A 19,450-nucleotide genomic window follows, 5' to 3' on the forward strand; every position below is an offset into this window, starting at 1 on the left:
AAGATTCTACAAGGTACTTCCTCATTGAAGAGAGCAGTGCGCGAGGTGCTAAAATGCAGGAGCTTATGACGTCATAAGCTCTATATAACCTTTGTACACGCGCGCAACTCGCCCTTCTCCTTTTGTCCGTTCTTTGCCCCCAGTGACAGCGCTCGCTCAGTGTCTGTCTCCCTCCCACTCTGTGTGCCGAGCGCTATGCTTCTCTCTCTCTCTCTCTCTCTCTCTCTCTCGGGACTAGTGAGAGAGAGAGCACAGAGAGAGACACACAGGCTGGTGACGCGAGGTTACTCACACACACACACACACACACACACACACACACACACACACAGAGTAGCGCTGTGCAGTCGCAGCAACAGTCTCTCCCTCTCCGAGCAACGAACACACACACACACACACACACACACACACACACACACACACACACGGTGTGTGTGTGTTCAACACACGCACTCGATCTCTCTTTCTCCGTTTCCCTCCCCCCCTCTCTCTCGCGCTCTCTCTCTCTCTCGGAGACCTGTAGTCTTGCACGCACGCACACACACGGGACACGCCCACACAGTCCGCGGGAGAAAATACACTCTAAAATATAATTGATTCTCATGACTCTTTTGGCATGACTGTCAAACCTAAATTTATATACTTTGCGACGTTCATCATCGTTCAAATTTGGCTGGTGGCTTATTAACATAGATTCCTGTGATGTGATGAACTCAAAATGCTAAATAATAATAAAATATTTCTGGTTTCCAGGGACTTTAAATATTAGTGAAGGTGGAATGTTTCCTGTTATTCCTTCAAGCCACGAGTTGATGCCATGTGAATCATTCAGCCTACCTTAAATATAGACGAATGACAACTTTGTCCAGATTCACTCGTTTTATTGGCTCGACATACACACACACGTTGACACACACAAAACACTGCTTGGAGAAGTATGGGAATGCCGTTCCCCCGCGTTCTACCGGCACTACACCTATGGATGTGCGCGACTACTTCAGTTTCTTTGTCGTCTCATTAAGACTCGACATCACTATTTCAAATGCTGTATGCTCATTCTTTACCTACATACAGTTTATAATTCAATGTCTCTTAAATATAAAGGACCTACTGACCCGATATCTATTATAGAGTGTACTCTGAAACATGTCAGTTTAAATAGCGGTCATCTCATTTTGTAACCAAACTCGTATTTATTTTCAGGCCCAGAATGCAACAGCGGAGTCGCAGGCCAGCAACGAGCTCTCCGAACACATTTCCTCTCTGGAGGAGGAAGTGAGCCGGCACAGAGAGGATGCTGGGAGGGCCCAGACCGAGGTGGAGCGGCTGCTGGAGATCCTGAGAGAGATGGAGAATGAAAAGAACGACAAGGACAAAAAGATCCACGAACTGGAGAGGTGAGAAAGAAAGAGTGGGAAGCATAGATGCATCGGTAGATACATGATAACCCAAGTACTGTATCGTATTTATAATTTCAGATGCATCGGTACAGAGCCGTATAATAGAAGAGTTGCGACATCTCCATTCACTCCAATGGACCCGTTTTTTTTTTACCTCACAAAAGTTCCTGGAAGTCAGGTTCTGCATTAAGCAGTGCTGTCGAGTTGCACCAAAATGAACAGTTTGTGATGTACTTTGAAAGGGTCAGACGTTTAAAGAATCAAATTGTATATTATCAGCTTTATTTTATGCATTCAAAAGTAGCGCAAGCCCCCTTCCTGGCTATTCATTGGCTACATGTCATGCATTTTGTACCTCCGCTGGCGTCACTCTCTTACTAGATTGCTCTAGTAATCTAGTAAGCTGTAGACTCTGCATCGGTAGTAGCCGCAAAACGCGACTATTTCACTCGAGTACCTCTCCCATCATAGTCGCGCTCGCCCGACCCCTTTATCGAGGGAAAGTTGCACATTTAGCGATCTACAAGCTTCAAACATGCACCAATCACTAATATAAACTACGCACCTTGTTGCCACGGATGTTGTCGAGCAGGCCGCGCTGAGGCCGCGCTTTGTTAACTCGTATTTTAAGAAAGTTTGGGTTATTTGTGTGTCCGGAAACATTATTTTCCCTTCTCCAACGACTCTTCTTCTTTTTTGCTGCTCACCGGTTCAACTGCTCAACTGCGCCACCGCATCATGGGGTATTACATCATGTGTCAAGTATGGGGTTTGCCCTGTGTCGTTCTGTCAGTCATACCCCATGATGCGGTGGCGCAGTTGAGCAGTTGAACCGGTGAGCAGCAAAAAAGAAGAAGAGTCGTTGGAGAAGGGAAAATAATGTTTCCGGACACACAAATAACCCAAACTTTCTTAAAATACGAGTTAACAAAGCGCGGCCTCAGCGCGGCCTGCTCGACAACATCCGTGGCAACAAGGTGCGTAGTTTATATTAGTGATTGGTGCATGTTTGAAGCTTGTAGATCGCTAAATGTGCAACTTTCCCTCGATAAAGGGGTCGGGCGAGCGCGACTATGATGGGAGAGGTACTCGAGTGAAATAGTCGCGTTTTGCGGCTACATCGGTAGATACATGATAACCCAAGTACTGTATTGAATTTATAGATACATCAGTAGATACATGATAACCCAAGTACTGTATTGTATTTATAGATACATCAGTAGATACATGATAACCCAAGTACTGTATTGAATTTATAGATACATCAGTAGATACATGATAACCCAAGTACTGTATTGTATTTATAGATACATCAGTAGATACATGATAACCCAAGTACTATATCGTATTTTTCACATACAGTAAACACATTTAATGTTAAATGCCCTTCATTTTCCATTCAGATTGAGTCCATATCTGTTTCTATTAGAGTCTATGGTAATCTTCTCTACACCACTAATCCATTAGTTTTCCCTTTTCTCACTCCTTCCCCTCTTCTTCCCCTTTGCTGCTTCTACATTGACTTTATTTCATCTGTCTGTCTGTCTGTCTGTCTGTCTGTCTGTCTGTCTGTCTGTCTGTCTGTCTGTCTATCTATCTATCTATCTATCTATCTATCATTACTCTCCTTATTTTGGTGTGTGCATAAATATATACATACATGCATGTGCCATATGGGTGTGTGTGATTGTGTTTCTGTGTGTGTGTGTGTGTGTGTGTGTGTGTGTGTGTGTGTGTGTGTGTGTGTGCGCACGCATCACCCCAGACATCCTTTCCCTGCTCATCTGTGGCGTTCTCAGCAGTTGCAAAATCAGGCCCCTCCCCCCGCTGCCTCTCAGCCAATGGGGGGGCTGATGTGGGACTACCTGGGCACGTGAGTGGCTGGGGGCTCTGTCAGTCCGTCAGTAAATCTGACCGCCGCACGACAACTCACTTTGCTTGTCAGAGATGGGGATATGAACGCACTATGAGAGCAAACGCTCCCATGTGGAAAAGTTATAGGGAGTTAGTCAAATCGCTTCCTTATGGCTTCACTTATACCCCAAAGTGCCTTTCAGTTACTGTACATGAGTGCATATAGTTATAATATGGGTTTCCCAAGTGGGAATTGAACCCCTAACCCTGCAGTGGTAGTGCCTTGTTCTACCTATTACACAGGAGGACCAATTACATCAATTATGTTATAGATTAGACAGATGTAGCAGGTCCTTAGATCAGAGTTTTTTTTAGTTTAAAATGTCTGACAGCCTCTGATAGATACGTAACTAGTCATCAAATGCTTTCATTCATAATATAATTCACAGTAAGTTATATCAGAAATGTAATATTACGAGTGCTGATATCATTTATCAGTCAGCATCACATTTTCTTGTAAGCATGGTCATAAGGCATTATTCACTGAGTATTCAGTGCAGGCCATGTACAAATATGTACAACTTTGTTTTCCTTATGTTTTTTTGTCATGTAATGTGCCATAAAAAGGAATAGAAGAAGATAATGCCTTTATTGCTTCCCACGTTTGCAAGGCTTTTCCACATGGGACTGAGCTGGTTATGCTCACTAATAATCACCATCAGAGCCGTTAGAATGAGAGCTGCAGCATTGCTCCATAACATACCAAGCCTCTCCAGTGCACCTTATTGAGACTGGTGCCATCTTGGATTGAATAAAATGACTGGGTTGGGACCACCAGGTAAACAATAAATACCCATCTACTTCTGTCTGTATACTATAGGCCAGGGGTGCCCACACTTTTTCAGCTTGGGAGCTACTTTTAAAATGACCAAGTCAAAGTGATCTACCAAACATATTTATTTATATATACTGTATATACACTGAGTATACAGTGGAAAACAGTGGAAACAGTGGAAAAACAGTGGAAAAACAGTGGAAACAGTGGAAAAACAGTGGAAACAGTGGAAAAACAGTAAAAAAAAAAAAAAAAAAAAAATCCCCCTCAATGCCATGCGATCGACCACACTACCTTCGCGATCGACCGGTCGATCGCGGTCGACGTATTGGGCACCCCTGCTATAGGCAGTAGGTCTTTATTGTCTGTTCAAAGTGTAATAGGCAAAAACTGATCCCAATTGTTGCTAAAGGAGGCGAGTAGAGAAGACCGGGTCTGGTATCAGAGTCTCCACTGTGCAGTCCAAAACTGTTGATGTCAGTGATGCAACTCTCTCATCATGTGGCTCTGCTGGAGGAGTTTTCACACTGCACTTTTGTCTTACTTTCAGCCAAGGATGTTTAACACTACCTCTTTTCTTTCACTAGGAGACTGGACAGTCAACTCTACTCTGTTTTTTCTTTAAGATGATATAGGAATGGTTTCTGTCTATCTGGTTCTATCTATCTACCTGTCTGTCTGTCTGTCTGTCTGTCTGTCTGTCTGTCTGTCTGTCTGTCTGTCTGTCTGTCTGTCTGTCTGTCTGTCTGTCTCTTCTTGGCTGTCTCTGTCTTATGTATCTAGTTAGTCTTATTCACCCTGTATCTCTCTCTTCTGTCTATCACTGATTACCTTCTGTCTGCCCAGGGCCGTAACCAGGGTTCCGAAATAGGGAGGTCCAGCAAGGGAGGCGGATTCGGGCCCCTCCTAAAAAATTGAGGTTTTTTCCCTTTGTTAGCCATATTTAGAGTAATATATCATTTAAATCAACATTAGATTATACTGTTGATGCTTATTCAGTTATTCTCTTTCATGTCACCACCTGCTCAGCTCTCCTGTCAACATAATTGTAACTAACAACACAAACTGTTTTAGCCAAATTCATATCAAAATGACACCTACAAACACAGTACACAACCCAAGCCGTACACAACACACAAAGTCATCATCGATAATAAAAAAAAACATACAGAGGGACATTTATTATTCCTGATAGGAACGATTGAAAAATAAAATAAAATATATTATGTGTTTTTAACTTTACACCACCTCTTTTGTTACTTATTGGTCATGAAACTGAAACCATGCATATAGCCACCTGCATACCTGACTTCGGAGCTTGGCAATTGGCATCATGCATGATTAGCCAGTAGCATCCAACGTGTCACACAGTTAACATTACTTAAGAGACAGACAGACACTTACTTTCTTGGTTGTTGCTAAAAAATCTGTCAGTGTCACTCACTGTCTGTCGTTCACATCGCTCACTGTCTCGCAGCTCGCTCACCTTCAATTATCTCGCCAGGCAGACAGACAGTCATCACTCACCACCATGCTGCTGCTCTCTCGGAATCAAGTTACCGCGGAGCGCGCGTCAGATGACTTCCTGCCTGACCTAACTTTCGTTTCAAAATAAAAGCGATCCCGTGTTTTTCATGCTTTTCCATGCAGATTGTTTTATTTTTTCTCTGAAATATTAGGGGACCTCCCCGTGCTCATAGCTAGTTACGGCCATGTGTCTGCCTGCCTCTGTCTTTCTGCATTTTGTATGCATGTCTGCCTCTTTGCCTACATGTCTTCCTAAATGTCTATTTGTTACTCTATCTGTATGTTGTTCTGCTTGTCTTTCTGCTCATGTGTCTGTCTGTCTCTGATGAAAGGGCTTTAGAGTTATGGAAACTCAGTAGAGAAGCTTACAGTATAGTGGCTTTTAGTTCCTCTTAAAGGGTAACTAAACCCTAAAACACATTTTTCAGCTTTAAACAAATGTATATGGCTTTTGAGCTGTGTTGCTGAAGGATTCTGGTCAAAATCTCCACTTTTTGAGACTAAACCGAATTCTACACACTATCATTTTCAGGCAGCAACAGTGCCCTCTATGGGTTCAAACCTGCTTTTTTGGGGGGCCTCCAAAATCGCAGATTTCATCTACCGTTATGTCACAGTGAACACCACCCCATTCCCACCCATGTGATCATTAGCTAACGCTGGAGCCATATAATAGAAGAGTTGCAACATCTCCATTCACTCCAGTGGACCCGTTTTTTAGTGAGGATTAAGCAGGGCTGTCTGTTTGTGATGTACTTTTGAAAGGGTAAGACGTTTAAAGAATCAAATTGTATATTATCAGCTTTTTTTATGCATTCGAATGTAGCACGAGCCCCCTTCTTGGCTATAGAGCTGGGGCAATGCAAGGCATTGTGGGTAATCATGATCCGCTCCTGTAACACTAGCTGTTAGCTGTGGGCTAACTTTAGTTACATGGCAGTAAAATGCCACTGAATGACCAGTTTGATATAACTTTCAACCAGTTTGAGTCACACTCTATAATGCCTACCAGTGTTGGTAGTTGATATTTATAACAATAAATCTCGACGCGGGCAAACTGTCATGGCTGCAGTCAGGGGCGGACTGGGACCATAATTCAGGCCGGGCATTAGATACAGTACCATGCAGGCCGGGCCAACACACGCGGACACACGAAAAATTTGGGCCATTTGAAGCTAGATTTGGTGAATATAATGCTAACGTGATGTTACATGTTACCTATTTGTTCACTAATATAATTCAACATTGCCTAGATAACTACAAGTATAATATGAAGACATAAAAACAAAAACATGCCTCTGTACAAAAGCTTCACAGCAAACTTAATTTAAGGAAGAGTGCAGTGTCCTGTCTTGTCTCGTCTGAGGTTAAATGCAAATACAAAAATAATAAAATCAAACTGCTTCATCTCCTTTAAACTATATTGTGCAGTCCTAATCCCATAAAGCACATTAATGTGAAAGCAATACGCATATAGCCTACACGTTTCACTTTATGCTCTGAAATTGTAGCCTACCTGAAGATTCCTGATTCTGATAAGTTCAACACCACCTCCAGCTCTGCAGGAGCACCTGCTGCAGTGCTAGTGCTGTTCTGCCTCCTTCTCCACTTTTGTGAAGAAAACCCCAAAAGCAATCCAACCCATACTTTCAGTTTAGCCACTACTGTTTACATTTGACCAATGGGATTTTTTTATATAGCCGAATATAAATAAATAAATACATAAATAAATACAGGCTCCTTGCTTTCCACCTATCTGCACCTATTTTCTTCTCCATTTTGGCACCATTGAACAGCAAGCCCTGCCCACCCGCACTTAGCCTGGGTAAACCCAGCCCCCACGTGACCTGCTCTCAGACCTGTTCGCAGTCACTACGTAGTGACTGGGAACTCTGAGAGCAGGTCACGTGGGGGCTGGGTTTACCCAGGCTAACCCGCACTGGGGTCCCAGCAGCTTCTGACTGAAAAGTTAACTCATTCCTCCCTGCCTGGCTGCCTGCAGCCTGCAGCCTGCCTGCCTGCTATCTCCGCAACTAGGAACACTTATACATACTGGCCTGCTGTTCAGTCAGTGGCCTGGCCTGCAATATATATATATATATATATATCAGTGGCGGCTGGTGAGATTGGTAACAGGGGAGGTAGCTTCGGTCGCCACCGGAAAAAATTTGGGCGTTTTTTTTTTCTCTTTTGCCCAAAACGCCCAAATCTCATTTTAAATTAGCATTAGGATTAGACTGTTGTGATATCATTATTCAGTTTTAACCATCAATAATTGTTCCTTTTCTCATTATTTCATTTCTCCGAGTAAATACTGGGTAACCCTTTATTTTACAGGTACCCTAGTTACATATGAACTATTTGTAATTACACATGAACACCAAATGTAATTACACAGTAATTACCAATAGTTATAAATTAAGTTCATATGTAGTTACATTGTAACAGACCTGTAAAATGGAGTGAGTCTGTTCAACCGTAGTTCATATGTAGTTACATTGTAACAGACCTGTAAAATGGAGTGAGTCTGTTCAACTGTAGTTCATATGTAGTTACATTGTAACAGACCTGTAAAATGGAGTGAGTCTGTTCAACTGTAGTTCATATGTAGTTACCGGTACATTGTAACAGACCTGTAAAATGGAGTGAGTCTGTTCAACTGTAGTTCATATGTAGTTACATGGTACCGGACCTGTAAAGTGGAGTGAGTCTGTTCAACTGTAGTTCATATGTAGTTACATGGTACCAGACCTGGACCTGTAAATAAGCTCCCGGCTGGGACAGAGATTGCTAAAACCCAGTGGTGGATTCGAACCACTGAACTTCTGATTGCAAAGCAGGCGGCTTTAACCACTCAGCCACGAGGGCTTTCCAAATTTCATGGTGGAGTTTAAGAGGATAACTGTATGTCAGTCAGATGTAGTTGCTGTCACTTCATAGCTTTGTTATTATACACAGAGACTTGGGGGAAAATATTGATACTTTATTTAGTTGTAGGTATGATTTTGTCCAGAATTCCCATACAAAAATTCTAATAAAAGTATTGTAGATATAGAGGTAACAGTGAAACTATAATCAAAATAGCCATTCTTCTACATTCTAATTGTTAGCTTATTGTAAATGAGTCATTTCCCCATCAATTTCTGAATTTCTCAATTTGTTGGGGACCCAGTCGAAGCCCCTCAAAGACCCCTTTGGTCACCAGACCCCCGGATCATCTCTCCCCAAAGTCTATACCCAGCCCAGCCCAGCCCCCCCACCACCACCCCCCACCCCCACCCCCCAAAGTCTATAAATCCCCTAATCCGCATAAGGGGGGAACTCCCCCCTATTTGCTAAATAAATTGTATGAACTGTGCTCTAGAAACATTTAGTTATATTTAAAGATTTTAAATAAAAAAATTCATTCTAATAATTTTCTGAATTGTGGTGTAAATAGTCCCACGAGCCATTTACAGCTCATGGGGGGGAGGGGGGGGGGCTGGCACAGTCACACTGCAGAAATGCATTCACATTAATCAATATTGCCTGTCTTTCAAGCTACAACTAACAAAGTATCAACATTTCCCCCCAAGTCTATGCTTATAATAAAGCTAGGAAGTGACAAACTACATGTGACTGACATACAGTTATCCTCCCAAACTCCACTAAGAAAGTTGGAAAGCCCTCGTGGCTGAGTGGTTAAAGCCGCTTGCTTTGCAATCTGAAGTTCAGTGGTTCGAATCCACCACTGGGTTTTAGCAATCTCTGTCCCAGGCCAGAGCTTCTTTACAGGTCCGGTACCATGTAACTACATATGACCTACAGTTAAATAGACTCACTCCACTTTACAGGTCCGGTACCATGTAACTACATATGAACTACAGTTGAATAGACTCACTCCACTTTACAGGTCCGTTACAATGTAACTACATATGAACTACAGTTGAATAGACTCACTCCACTTTACAGGTATGTTACCATAGCCCTTTTCCCACATGCGCTTTGTACCGCAAAATGACCGGAACGTGGTCTAATGCCTGCAAGTGAGAAAGGCGCCGTGCCGGTATAAGCGCGACCCCGTCGTCCCCGACATTTCACCACTTTCGACCAAGTCAGAAGAGCGGTATGATCTTAAGGGGACGCAAGTGGAAACGGGTGCAGTCATTTTCCGCGACAGCGGTCCTTCAATCATGGGCGAGGAGTAGCCTACACACGTTGCTTAATGTTCCAGCGGGCATAATCTAATCATTCGCGCACATTAAAGCAAACTGGCGAAATGATCTTGTGATAGCCTAATAAGAGCAGTATGTCAGCTTGCTGATTTCCCGAAGGCAACCCCGGACACATCAAACGAAGCCAGTCTGCTTTCTCTACATACAAGCGTTGAGCAGCTTGCAAGCCTTTCTCGCTGTGTCTGTCTGTGGCTGCTGCTCTCGAGCAGACAGGGGAGGGGGTAAATCGGCTGTGTTTATTACGCTAGCGGCTTGACGCTGCTCTTAAGTCAAACGAGTGTGATTTATTGTGTGACAACTGACAAGCGAACTTATTTCGAGTTTTGCCGACCCCCCAAATAAGCTCCCCCTTCCCCCCGCCCCCCCCCCAACATACAGGTAAATTCGCTGATAGATTCCCACATGCGCGAGCCGAAGTGTGAAGGGAAATGTCCGATATTGACTTACAGGTAATTTTCCGGTATGCATGTGGGAAAAGGGCTCATGTAACTACATATGAACTGCAGTTGAATAGACTCACTCCACTTTACAGGTCCGGTACCATGTAACTACATATGAACTACAGTTGAATAGACTCACTCCACTTTACAGGTCCGTTACAATGTAACTACATATGAACTACAGTTGAATAGACTCACTCCACTTTACAGGTCTGTTACCATGTAACTACATATGAACTACAGTTGAACAGACTCACTCCATTTTACAGGTCCGTTACAATGTAACTACATATGAACTACAGTTGAACAGACTCACTCCATTTTACAGGTCTGTTACAATGTAACTACATATGAACATCATTTATAACTAGTGAGGTCTCCAGACCATAGTTCAAGCAGAAGGCCACTCACGCATAATCCGATCATCCCCCGACGACAGTCAAGTTCTAGCATAACGTGGTCAGTCAAAAGTCCTAGTATGACGTCTGCTATGACGTCAAACATGACGTCAGTTAATCCTCATATATATAGCAAGGGTTCTACGTCACCTCTCTCTCTCTGGCCGATCATAGCAGCAGCAGCTCACGGCAGTCCATCTCCCTTGAAGCCGGCCTCCGAAGCGTTGTTTTGCTCCACATCCGCAGACCGAATCAGCATCCTCAAGCCTTCTCCACCCGTGGATATTCACCGCAGATTTCAACGCTCTTTACTCCATTCCGGTATGTCGAGTTCCGAGCCAGAGCTGTCCATGGACAGCGACGACAGCTTAGACATCGCTTCCCTGTTCCGGACCGGCCACGGAGCGTACCTGCTTTCCGAGTCTTCTGATGAAGACGCCGGCGAAGCGGCTGGACCACAGGCTGCACAGGCGGCTAGCATAGCCCCGACGAGAAGGCCCAGCACGCGTTCCCGTGGCACGGGGCGCGCCACTGCGACGGCCCGTGGACGCCCAAGAACGCATGCGAGCGTGCCGGAAGGAGAGGCCGCTCGGCGCGGACGCGCGAGAGGCCGCGGGCGAAGACCAGTAGAGGCAGCCGCCCCGAGAGCCGGGAGCCGCCGGGGAAACGCAGGCCGCGGGGCCGCCGCGAGACGCCTCGTCCTCCCTGGTCGCACTGACCTCCAGGCCGCCGCCCCGGAAGCGGAAGCGGCCCCATCCGTAGCTCCGCCGAGCCGACAGGGGTCGTCAAGAGCCATCCTGCTGTCTCTGCTAGATGCAAGCATCAAGTCGATGGATGCAAGCAGAGCAGTAGAAGCCCGTCTGAGCGCCCTGGAAACCCCGGCGCAGCAGCCGATCCTACCCCCGCCCATGCAGCAAGCTGATATGCTCCCCACCACCACCCAACCCGCCCAGATGAACACCCTGGCGTCCGCCATGCCTGCCATCCCATTCGGTACGTCTTTTGTTTCTCCCTGTGCCGATATTTCGCCCAGGCTAAGGTCCCAGATTTTAAAGGGCAGAGACATCAACTTAGTTAGCATACTCCTGCCATCTCCCGAGTGTAAAAGGAAGGCTACGGGTGACCCAGATGGCCCTGTTTATCTAAAGTCGTCCGACCCCCGCCTGCCCAAAGACCTGTCCTTATGTGACTTCCTGAACACGTTTGGCGTCTACCGTGACGTGATCTGCGAAGTGTACCCAGAGCGCCGCCACGAGCTAGACAAATATCTAGCGCTAATAGGGGACCTCTACTCCAGCCACGGTAAACTATTTTACCAATATCATAAAGCATTCTCCGCTAAAGCCGCCCTGATGATCACTCGGGCAAATAGGCGGCTTGACTGGTCCGTCATGGACATGCAGATATTCATGAAGCTGGTTAGCGGGCGGCCGGCGAACACCTGCTACTCATGCGGCGAACCGGGGCACTCCGCACAATTCTGCCCAAAGGCGGCCTTTCAGTCCGGCGCCGCCCCCTCCCAGGCGCCCGGCACCAGCGGGTCCTCCCAGGCAGGCAACCAGGTGCATAACAATGGCAACACGCTCTGCAAATATTTCAACGAGAACGTGTGCACGGCCCCTAACTGTTCCTTCCTGCACTCATGTAGCTGCTGCGGGGACGCCCACCCCCGCTCCACCTGCCCGCGAAGGAACCGCCCCCCAAAGCCGACCCTCAAGAGGGAGAGATCGGGCTTTCGGCAATACTAAAACTCCACCCCTCCACCCCCATCGACATCCCAGCTCTAACACAGGAGCTGTCCCTTCACCCCAACCGCCCTTTCGTCGACTACCTACTGTCCGGCCTCTCCCAGGGGTTCAGGATAGGCGTAGTCTCCCCCCCCTGGCCCCCCACATATCAAAAAATTTGCAATCCGCCCTCAAGGAACCCGAAGTAGTCTCCCAACTTCTCGCCAAAGAACTATCCAAGGGATTCCTAATCGGCCCCTTCAAGTCCCCCCCCTTCCCGGTGTTCCGGACAAGCCCAATAGGCATCGCCACGCGCAAATATTCCGGCAAGAAAAGAATGATAATCGATCTCTCGGCACCCCGGCACGGCCCCACCTCCAGCATAAATAGCCTAATTCCCCCCGAACCCTTCTCCCTCCACTACGCCACAGTAGACCACGCCATCCTCCTTATTAAGTTTGCGGGGAGAGGCGCCCAGCTCTCAAAGGCCGACATCTCGGACGCCTTCAAAGTCATGCCCATCCATCCCTCCCAATGGCCGCTGTTCGGAATCAAATGGGAGTCGAGGTTCTACTTCGCCGTCAGGCTCACGTTCGGCTGCAGGAGCAGCCCCGCCATCTTCAACTCCCTATCAGAAGCGTTATGCTGGATCCTGCTGAACAACAAGCGTCTCCCCGCCGTGCTCCACATGCTGGACGATTTTCTGCTGGTGGACCCCCCGTCGGTCCCCTCGGTCTCCCTAATTAAACTGAAGGGGGTGTTCCGAAGGCTAGGCGTGCCTCTAGCAGAGGAGAAAACCGCCGGCCCCGCGTCATCACTCGAATTCCTGGGCATCAACCTCGACTCCGAGCTCATGCAAGCCTCTCTCCCCCTCGAGAAGCTCACCCGGATCCGCGAAATCGCCCAGGCTCATACGTCCGCCACCCACGTCACCAAACGGGAGCTCCTGTCCCTCCTCGGCCACTTACATTTCGCCATGCGCATAATTCCCCAGGGCCGCTCATTCATTTCTAGGCTGCTCGACTTGGCGTCCTCAGTCCCCGGGCTCCTCGACCCGGTCACCCTCGACGGGGGCTGCCGGTCCGACCTCCGGTTCTGGTCTCACCTGTTATCGGACTGGAACGGGGTTTCCTTCTTCTACGAGGACGTCGTCTCGTCGGCTGACGACCTGAAATTTTTTACAGACGCGGCCCCGTCCGTGGGCTTCGGGGGGCTTTTCGGAGCCCGGTGGTTCACCGGCCCATGGCCGCGGCAGTTCGCCGGGCTGGACCAGTCCTCCGCGCTGTACGAAATCTACCCAATAGTGGTTGCATGTCACCTGTGGGGAAGTCTCTGGGCAAGGAAACGGATAGCCGTAAAATGCGACAACGCAGCGGTGGTTGCCATAGTCAATAAGGGGCGTTCAGCATCCCCGGATATCATGCCTTTCGTGCGGCGCCTGACATGGCTCTCAGTCGCCCATAACTTCATTATAGTAGCCCAGCACCTCCCCGGTCACTCTAATATCCTTGCTGACCATCTCTCCCGTTTCAATTTTCAGGCGTTCCGCAGACTCTGCCCCGAGGCCGACCCATCTCCAACACCGATCCCCCCATTCTCCGCCCTCACCCTCTCGTAAGCCAGCCCTTCCCCGTCCTGCCCCCTCACCACCACAATCCCCTTCTCACCAATCTACTCCACACTGCCCAACTCCTCATCAGGAATGGCCTGGCCAGTTCCACGGTCAAAGCCTACGATTCGGCCTGGCGGTCATTCGCTTCGTTCTGCGTCTCAGTGGACCTTCCCACCTACCCGGTCCTGCTCCCCACGGTATGCGCCTTCATTACTTTCTGCGCAACCACCCGACGCCTGCGCCCCCGCTACATCCGCAGCCTAGTGGCGGGGATCCAGTTCCACGCAAGGCAATACGACCCCGCGTTCCCCAGCCTGTTCTCCTCCGCCATCATCAAGTCCCTGCTAAAAGGGATTACCAAGGCCTTCCCCTCCGCCCCAGACGCCAGGCGCCCCATCACCCTCCCCGTGCTGCGGCAGCTGCTGACCCGCTCGAGAGAGGCCAGCCCCTCACCACTGATAAATGCCCTCCTAGAATGCGTATTTTCCCTAGCCTTTTACGGATTCCTCAGGGTCAGCGAGTTCACTTCCCCCACAACGTTCGACCCCGCACGGGACGTGACCCTGGCCGACCTAAAGTTTTACCCCGACCACTACAGCATCGCCCTCAAACACGCCAAAGCAGGCGGGGCATGCTCCATTGTCATCGCCCGGAACAATTCCCCCTTCTGCCCCTTCTCGTCCATGGCTCACTACGTCAGGCTCAGGCCTCAGACCGGCCCCTCGGCCCCCCTGTTCCTCATCGCACCTTGTCACCACATGACAAGATCCTGGTTCACCCTGCACCTCAAGCAGACGCTCCAGCAATGCAACCTCCCGACAAAGAACTACTCCAGCCACTCCTTCAGGATCGGAGCGGCCACCTCGGCCGCCGAGCAAGGAGTGTCCTCCGCCTCCCTCCAGCAAATGGGCCGCTGGTCATCATCGGCATTCTCCAGCTACATCCGCCCGGAGCAGGCGGCCATACTGGCGGCCCAAAGAACCCTCCTCCCTTAAATCGGTGAGCATGGCAACAAACAATGTCCCGGACTTCCGTGCCGATGAAAAAATGTCTCGTTGGTGGTGGCTCCCCGAAAGCATGGCGCCAGCAAGGCGCAGTAAACTCCCCGGCTCATTTTTGGGGGGGGGTAGAGAAAGAGAGAGCAGAAAGTCAGGGTAGTCGCGCCAAGGCAGCCAAGTAGGCCAAGCCGGGAAGCGCCAAGCTAAATTTTAATGCACCAAGATCGAAGGCCCGACCGAGTTGGGAGCGCCAGCCGCAAATAGCCGTAAGTCGCTAAAAAAGGTTGAAGGCCGGAAAAGTACAATCGCGAAGCGCCAAGGCGGCCAGGTAGGCCAAGATGGGAAGCGCTATCGCGAGGTGCCCGACCGAGTTGGGAGCGCCAGCCGCAAATAGCTGTAAGTCGCTAAAAAAGGTCGAAGGCAGGAAAAGCAAGATCGAAGGCCCGACCAAGTTGGGAGCGCCAGCCGCAAATAGCTGTAAGTCGCTAAAAAGGTCGAAGGCCGGAAAGTACGATCGCGAAGCGCCAAGGCGGCCAGGTGGGCCAAGCTGGGAAGCGCTATTGCGAGGTGCCCGACCGAGTTGGGAGCGTAAGTCGCTAAAAAAGGTCGAAGGCCGGAAAGTACGATCGCGAAGCGCCAAGGCGGCCAGGTAGGCCAAGCTGGGAAGCGCTATCACGAGGTGCCCGACCGAGTTGGGAGCGCCAGCCGCAAATAGCTGTAAGTCACTAAAAAAGGTCGAAGGCCGGAAAAGTGCAATCAACTACTGGCGCCTGCAGATCTCAATTAACCTCCGGTAATCAGATCTTCCTTTTGGGGGATCTCCTAGCCCATGCAGGTGCCCTCCTCTGCCTCAAGAGCAGCGCCACTGGCCAATGGAGTCAAGCGCCAAAGCATTTGCCATGCATGCCGATTGCTAAATAAAGTTTGTCTAAATCCTACCAACTGGCCTCTCCTGATTGAAGTGAGGTCTCCAGACCATAGTTCAAGCAGAAGGCCACTCACGCATAATCCGATCATCCCCCGACGACAGTCAAGTTCTAGCATAACGTGGTCAGTCAAAAGTCCTAGTATGACGTCTGCTATGACGTCAAACATGACGTCAGTTAATCCTCATATATATAGCAAGGGTTCTACGTCACCTCTCTCTCTCTGGCCGATCATAGCAGCAGCAGCTCACGGCAGTCCATCTCCCTTGAAGCCGGCCTCCGAAGCGTTGTTTTGCCCCACCCACCTCCCCAGTCCGCCACCAACGAGTCTTGACTCCTGATCCCCCACGGGGGGGGGATCTCCTAGCCCATGCAGGTGCCCGGGGATCTCCTAGCCCAGGGGCACTCAATTAAAATTCAAAAAGGTCCAGTTAGAGAAAATGTCCTCAAGCAAAGGTCCGGAACATTGTAACGTAGCTTGCGCTATGATTCAGTGCCATTGAACTCAATGATTGAAGTAGCCTAATAGTACGTCTGTATGTCAACAACTGACTGTTAAATCAAAATAAACATCAACAATGCTTATTTACAGTTTTCATATTTAACTGGATTAATTATAGCTACATAACTAGCCTACTATAATAAATAAATGTTCTTTTCTCATTTCAAGTAAAATAATGCATTTACAAATAACATACAACAGAGTGCTTTGGAAAAATGTGCATCTTAAAATGAAGTGCTTTAATTTAAGAGAAATGCGTTTCCCCTTTTCTTCACTCCATTTCACATTTAACACTCTCAGCCAACAAACAACCTTTTCTCTTGAGATAAGTGAGCTCCGTATCTGTCTGTCGGTCTGTCTGTCGATCAATGCAATTGCAATGCAAACCTCGCATGCCCTTGCGTTGGGCAGTGAGTGTGCCCTGGTGTGTGTTTGCTCATGTGTGGCGCTTCCATAGACCGGTCAGGATCGCACCGCACTTCACACGAGACATACTGGTTTTGATCTGCCCGTAAGAACAATGAATGGACGTGTAAGAGTGGTTTCTTTTGAGCACACCATGTGAAATTACTATCTCTCGCCTCAACTTGCCTCTGTCCGTGTGTCTCGCAGCACCACTGAGAACGAAGCAACAGAGAGAAACGATTCGCTTATTTGATTGGCCGAGTAGCACCACGTGTGATGATTTACAGCGCATGCATTGGTCTGTGAGCTTCCTGGCAGATGAACCAGTATTACCGTAAAGACTAGAAAAGCATGTGCCGGTTAAAATAGAAACGCTCCGTGAAAATGTAAGTTATCAATGATTTGTAGGTTACAGGGCTCGGTCCGGATAGGACGGCATCTCGGTCCGGATGCGGACCGGAGTCCGGACTTTGAGGATCGCCGTCCTAGCCCATGCAGGTGCCCTCCTCTGCCTCAAGAGCAGCGCCACTGGCCAATGGAGTCAAGCACCAAAGCATTTGCCATGCATACCGATTGCTAAATAAAGTTTGTCTAAATCCTACCAACTGGCCTCTCCTGATTGAATTGGTAATTACTGTGTAATTACATTTGGTGTTCATGTGTAATTACAAATAGTTCATATGTAACTAGAGTACCTGTAAAATAAAGGGTTACCAAATACTGCAGTGTTTCCCACAGGATTTTGAGAATTTGTGGTGGGGGACCGCAGACCCCCTAGGGGGGTGCGGGGGCATGCCCCCCAGCAAGATTTTTTTAAACATTTTAAAGTAAAATGCATGAATTTGGTGTACTTTGAGAAAGCTTAAGAGCAAAATGAAAAGGCTAAATCTATGAAGAACATGTCATCATTACTGTGCTGTGGGTTTACAATGACAAACTAAATTTCTCCCTATAGGTCAGGGATACTCAACTTGCTTTGCCACTTTCGTGAAATGATAGAAGGCGAGGGGCCAGTTAATAAACAAACAATATACATTTTTCTGTAGCGGATTGTAGGTTTTTGGGGTGTCAGCCAGAGTTTAGGCTGACAGTGTTGTGCACACCGGATAGTTAGTTAGGTTAAGTTAGTTAGGTTAAGTACATACATAAGTGCCTGGGTAGCGAGCAGATGGCGGTATTTGACAATTTAGCAGCTAAATCATAGATTATTGAAAGATATTCCATATTCCAGACTGAAATGCTATAACAGAAGTATTGGCCAGAATGACATGAACATTTATTGGACACTTATTCAGCGGATATTTTGCATGTTGCGTTCAGGTGCACTGTAAAAAAAAAAAAAAAAAAGATTTTTCTTTTTTTTTCTTTTTTTTTTTTTGGGTCAACATCTTATTGTGGCGGTCAAAATATTATTGTGGCGGCCCGCCACAAATTCTTTTATGTATGGGAAACACTGTACTGTACATTTATTTCGAGATTTTTGTCAATTATTTGTGCTGTTATGGTTATAATTAGCCTAGTTACTCACTTCTACACTATCTTAGATTGTGTTACTTATGGATGGCATGGAATTATAGTGAAAATAGATTATCCCCCCTTTTTGCTGGGGACCCCACTTTGAAAACCACTGGCTTAGGCTAGAACTGTTGCGAGAAGGTTTCAGGATTTATCTCTATGCATCTATTTATTCACATAGATTCATGATATATTATGGTATACAGCCTACCTGTGACATCAATGTTTTGATTAATCTGCGCCAGTACCGAAAATGTAGCCTATTACTGCATGACTGATCCTATGATGTCTCACACTCAGGTGTGCTTTCACAAGACAGGTGTTGTCCATTCAATCAGCCCACCTGTCTTTATAATGGCTGTCTTGCACTGTTTGTATGATACTTGACAAAGTCTATGGCCAAAACTGTTGTCAAATAGCGTTAAATTACACTTTATTGCATCTGGAACGAGAGTGTGTCTTCCCCTGCACAGTGCTGCACTACTCATTTAGTTACATTCCAATTCATCAACTTTGGAGCGTTATTTACCCCCCCTTCCCGACATCCTAGGTTGACATGCTTCGTCCCAATCGATTCCTTATTTCTTCTACTTTCATATATCACCACTCAAGCTTTAAAATTGAGCTCGCTGTCAGCCATCGATTTACAGGCCAAATTCAGTTAAAAAATGTGTGAATTTAAGGTTGCGGGTTTTAGTATAAAAAATTACAGGATGAAACTTCAATGCGACAAAAATAGCGCTGCTCGGTGAACCATTTCCACGCCAAATTTAATAGAAGGCTCGGATAACTTGAAATCAATTGACTTACTTGAATATCCATGCTGTCTGTAGTGGAAACGCTGCAGTCGAGACGTTGCAAATATTCCAGTTTTCCTGACATTGCAAAAAGCCCAGTACCGCGCAGCGCACCGCAAGGCTCCCGCAACTCGAAACTCGTTTTGGGTGTAATCCAATACAGCGACTGTCTGGCTTGTGAACACTTACTGATTGATAAAAAAGTAAATAAAAATAAGGGGTAAATATAATATGCTGCTACTGTCTCAGTAAAAGTCGTAAATCCTTCCTGTCAGGTCATCACAGGCAGTGGATTTCACT

General features: G+C 47.3%; 1 protein-coding gene across 1 annotated transcript in view; it reads left to right on the forward strand.

The window, feature by feature from the left end:
• LOC310772426 (ELKS/Rab6-interacting/CAST family member 1-like) overlaps positions 1-19,450 on the forward strand; it is a gene marked incomplete at both ends in the record, with an annotated part of 472,647 nt that overhangs the window by 159,458 nt on the left and 293,739 nt on the right. Inside the window, one exon of the mRNA XM_083632236.1 lies at positions 1,204-1,397. Coding sequence (XP_083488362.1) covers positions 1,204-1,397 — 194 coding nt within the window. The remainder of the gene's footprint in view (positions 1-1,203; positions 1,398-19,450) is intronic.

Source organism: Poromitra crassiceps (assembly GCF_964638095.1).
Source record: "Poromitra crassiceps genome assembly, chromosome: 2".
In the NCBI taxonomy this organism is placed as follows: Eukaryota; Metazoa; Chordata; class Actinopteri; order Beryciformes; family Melamphaidae; genus Poromitra; species Poromitra crassiceps.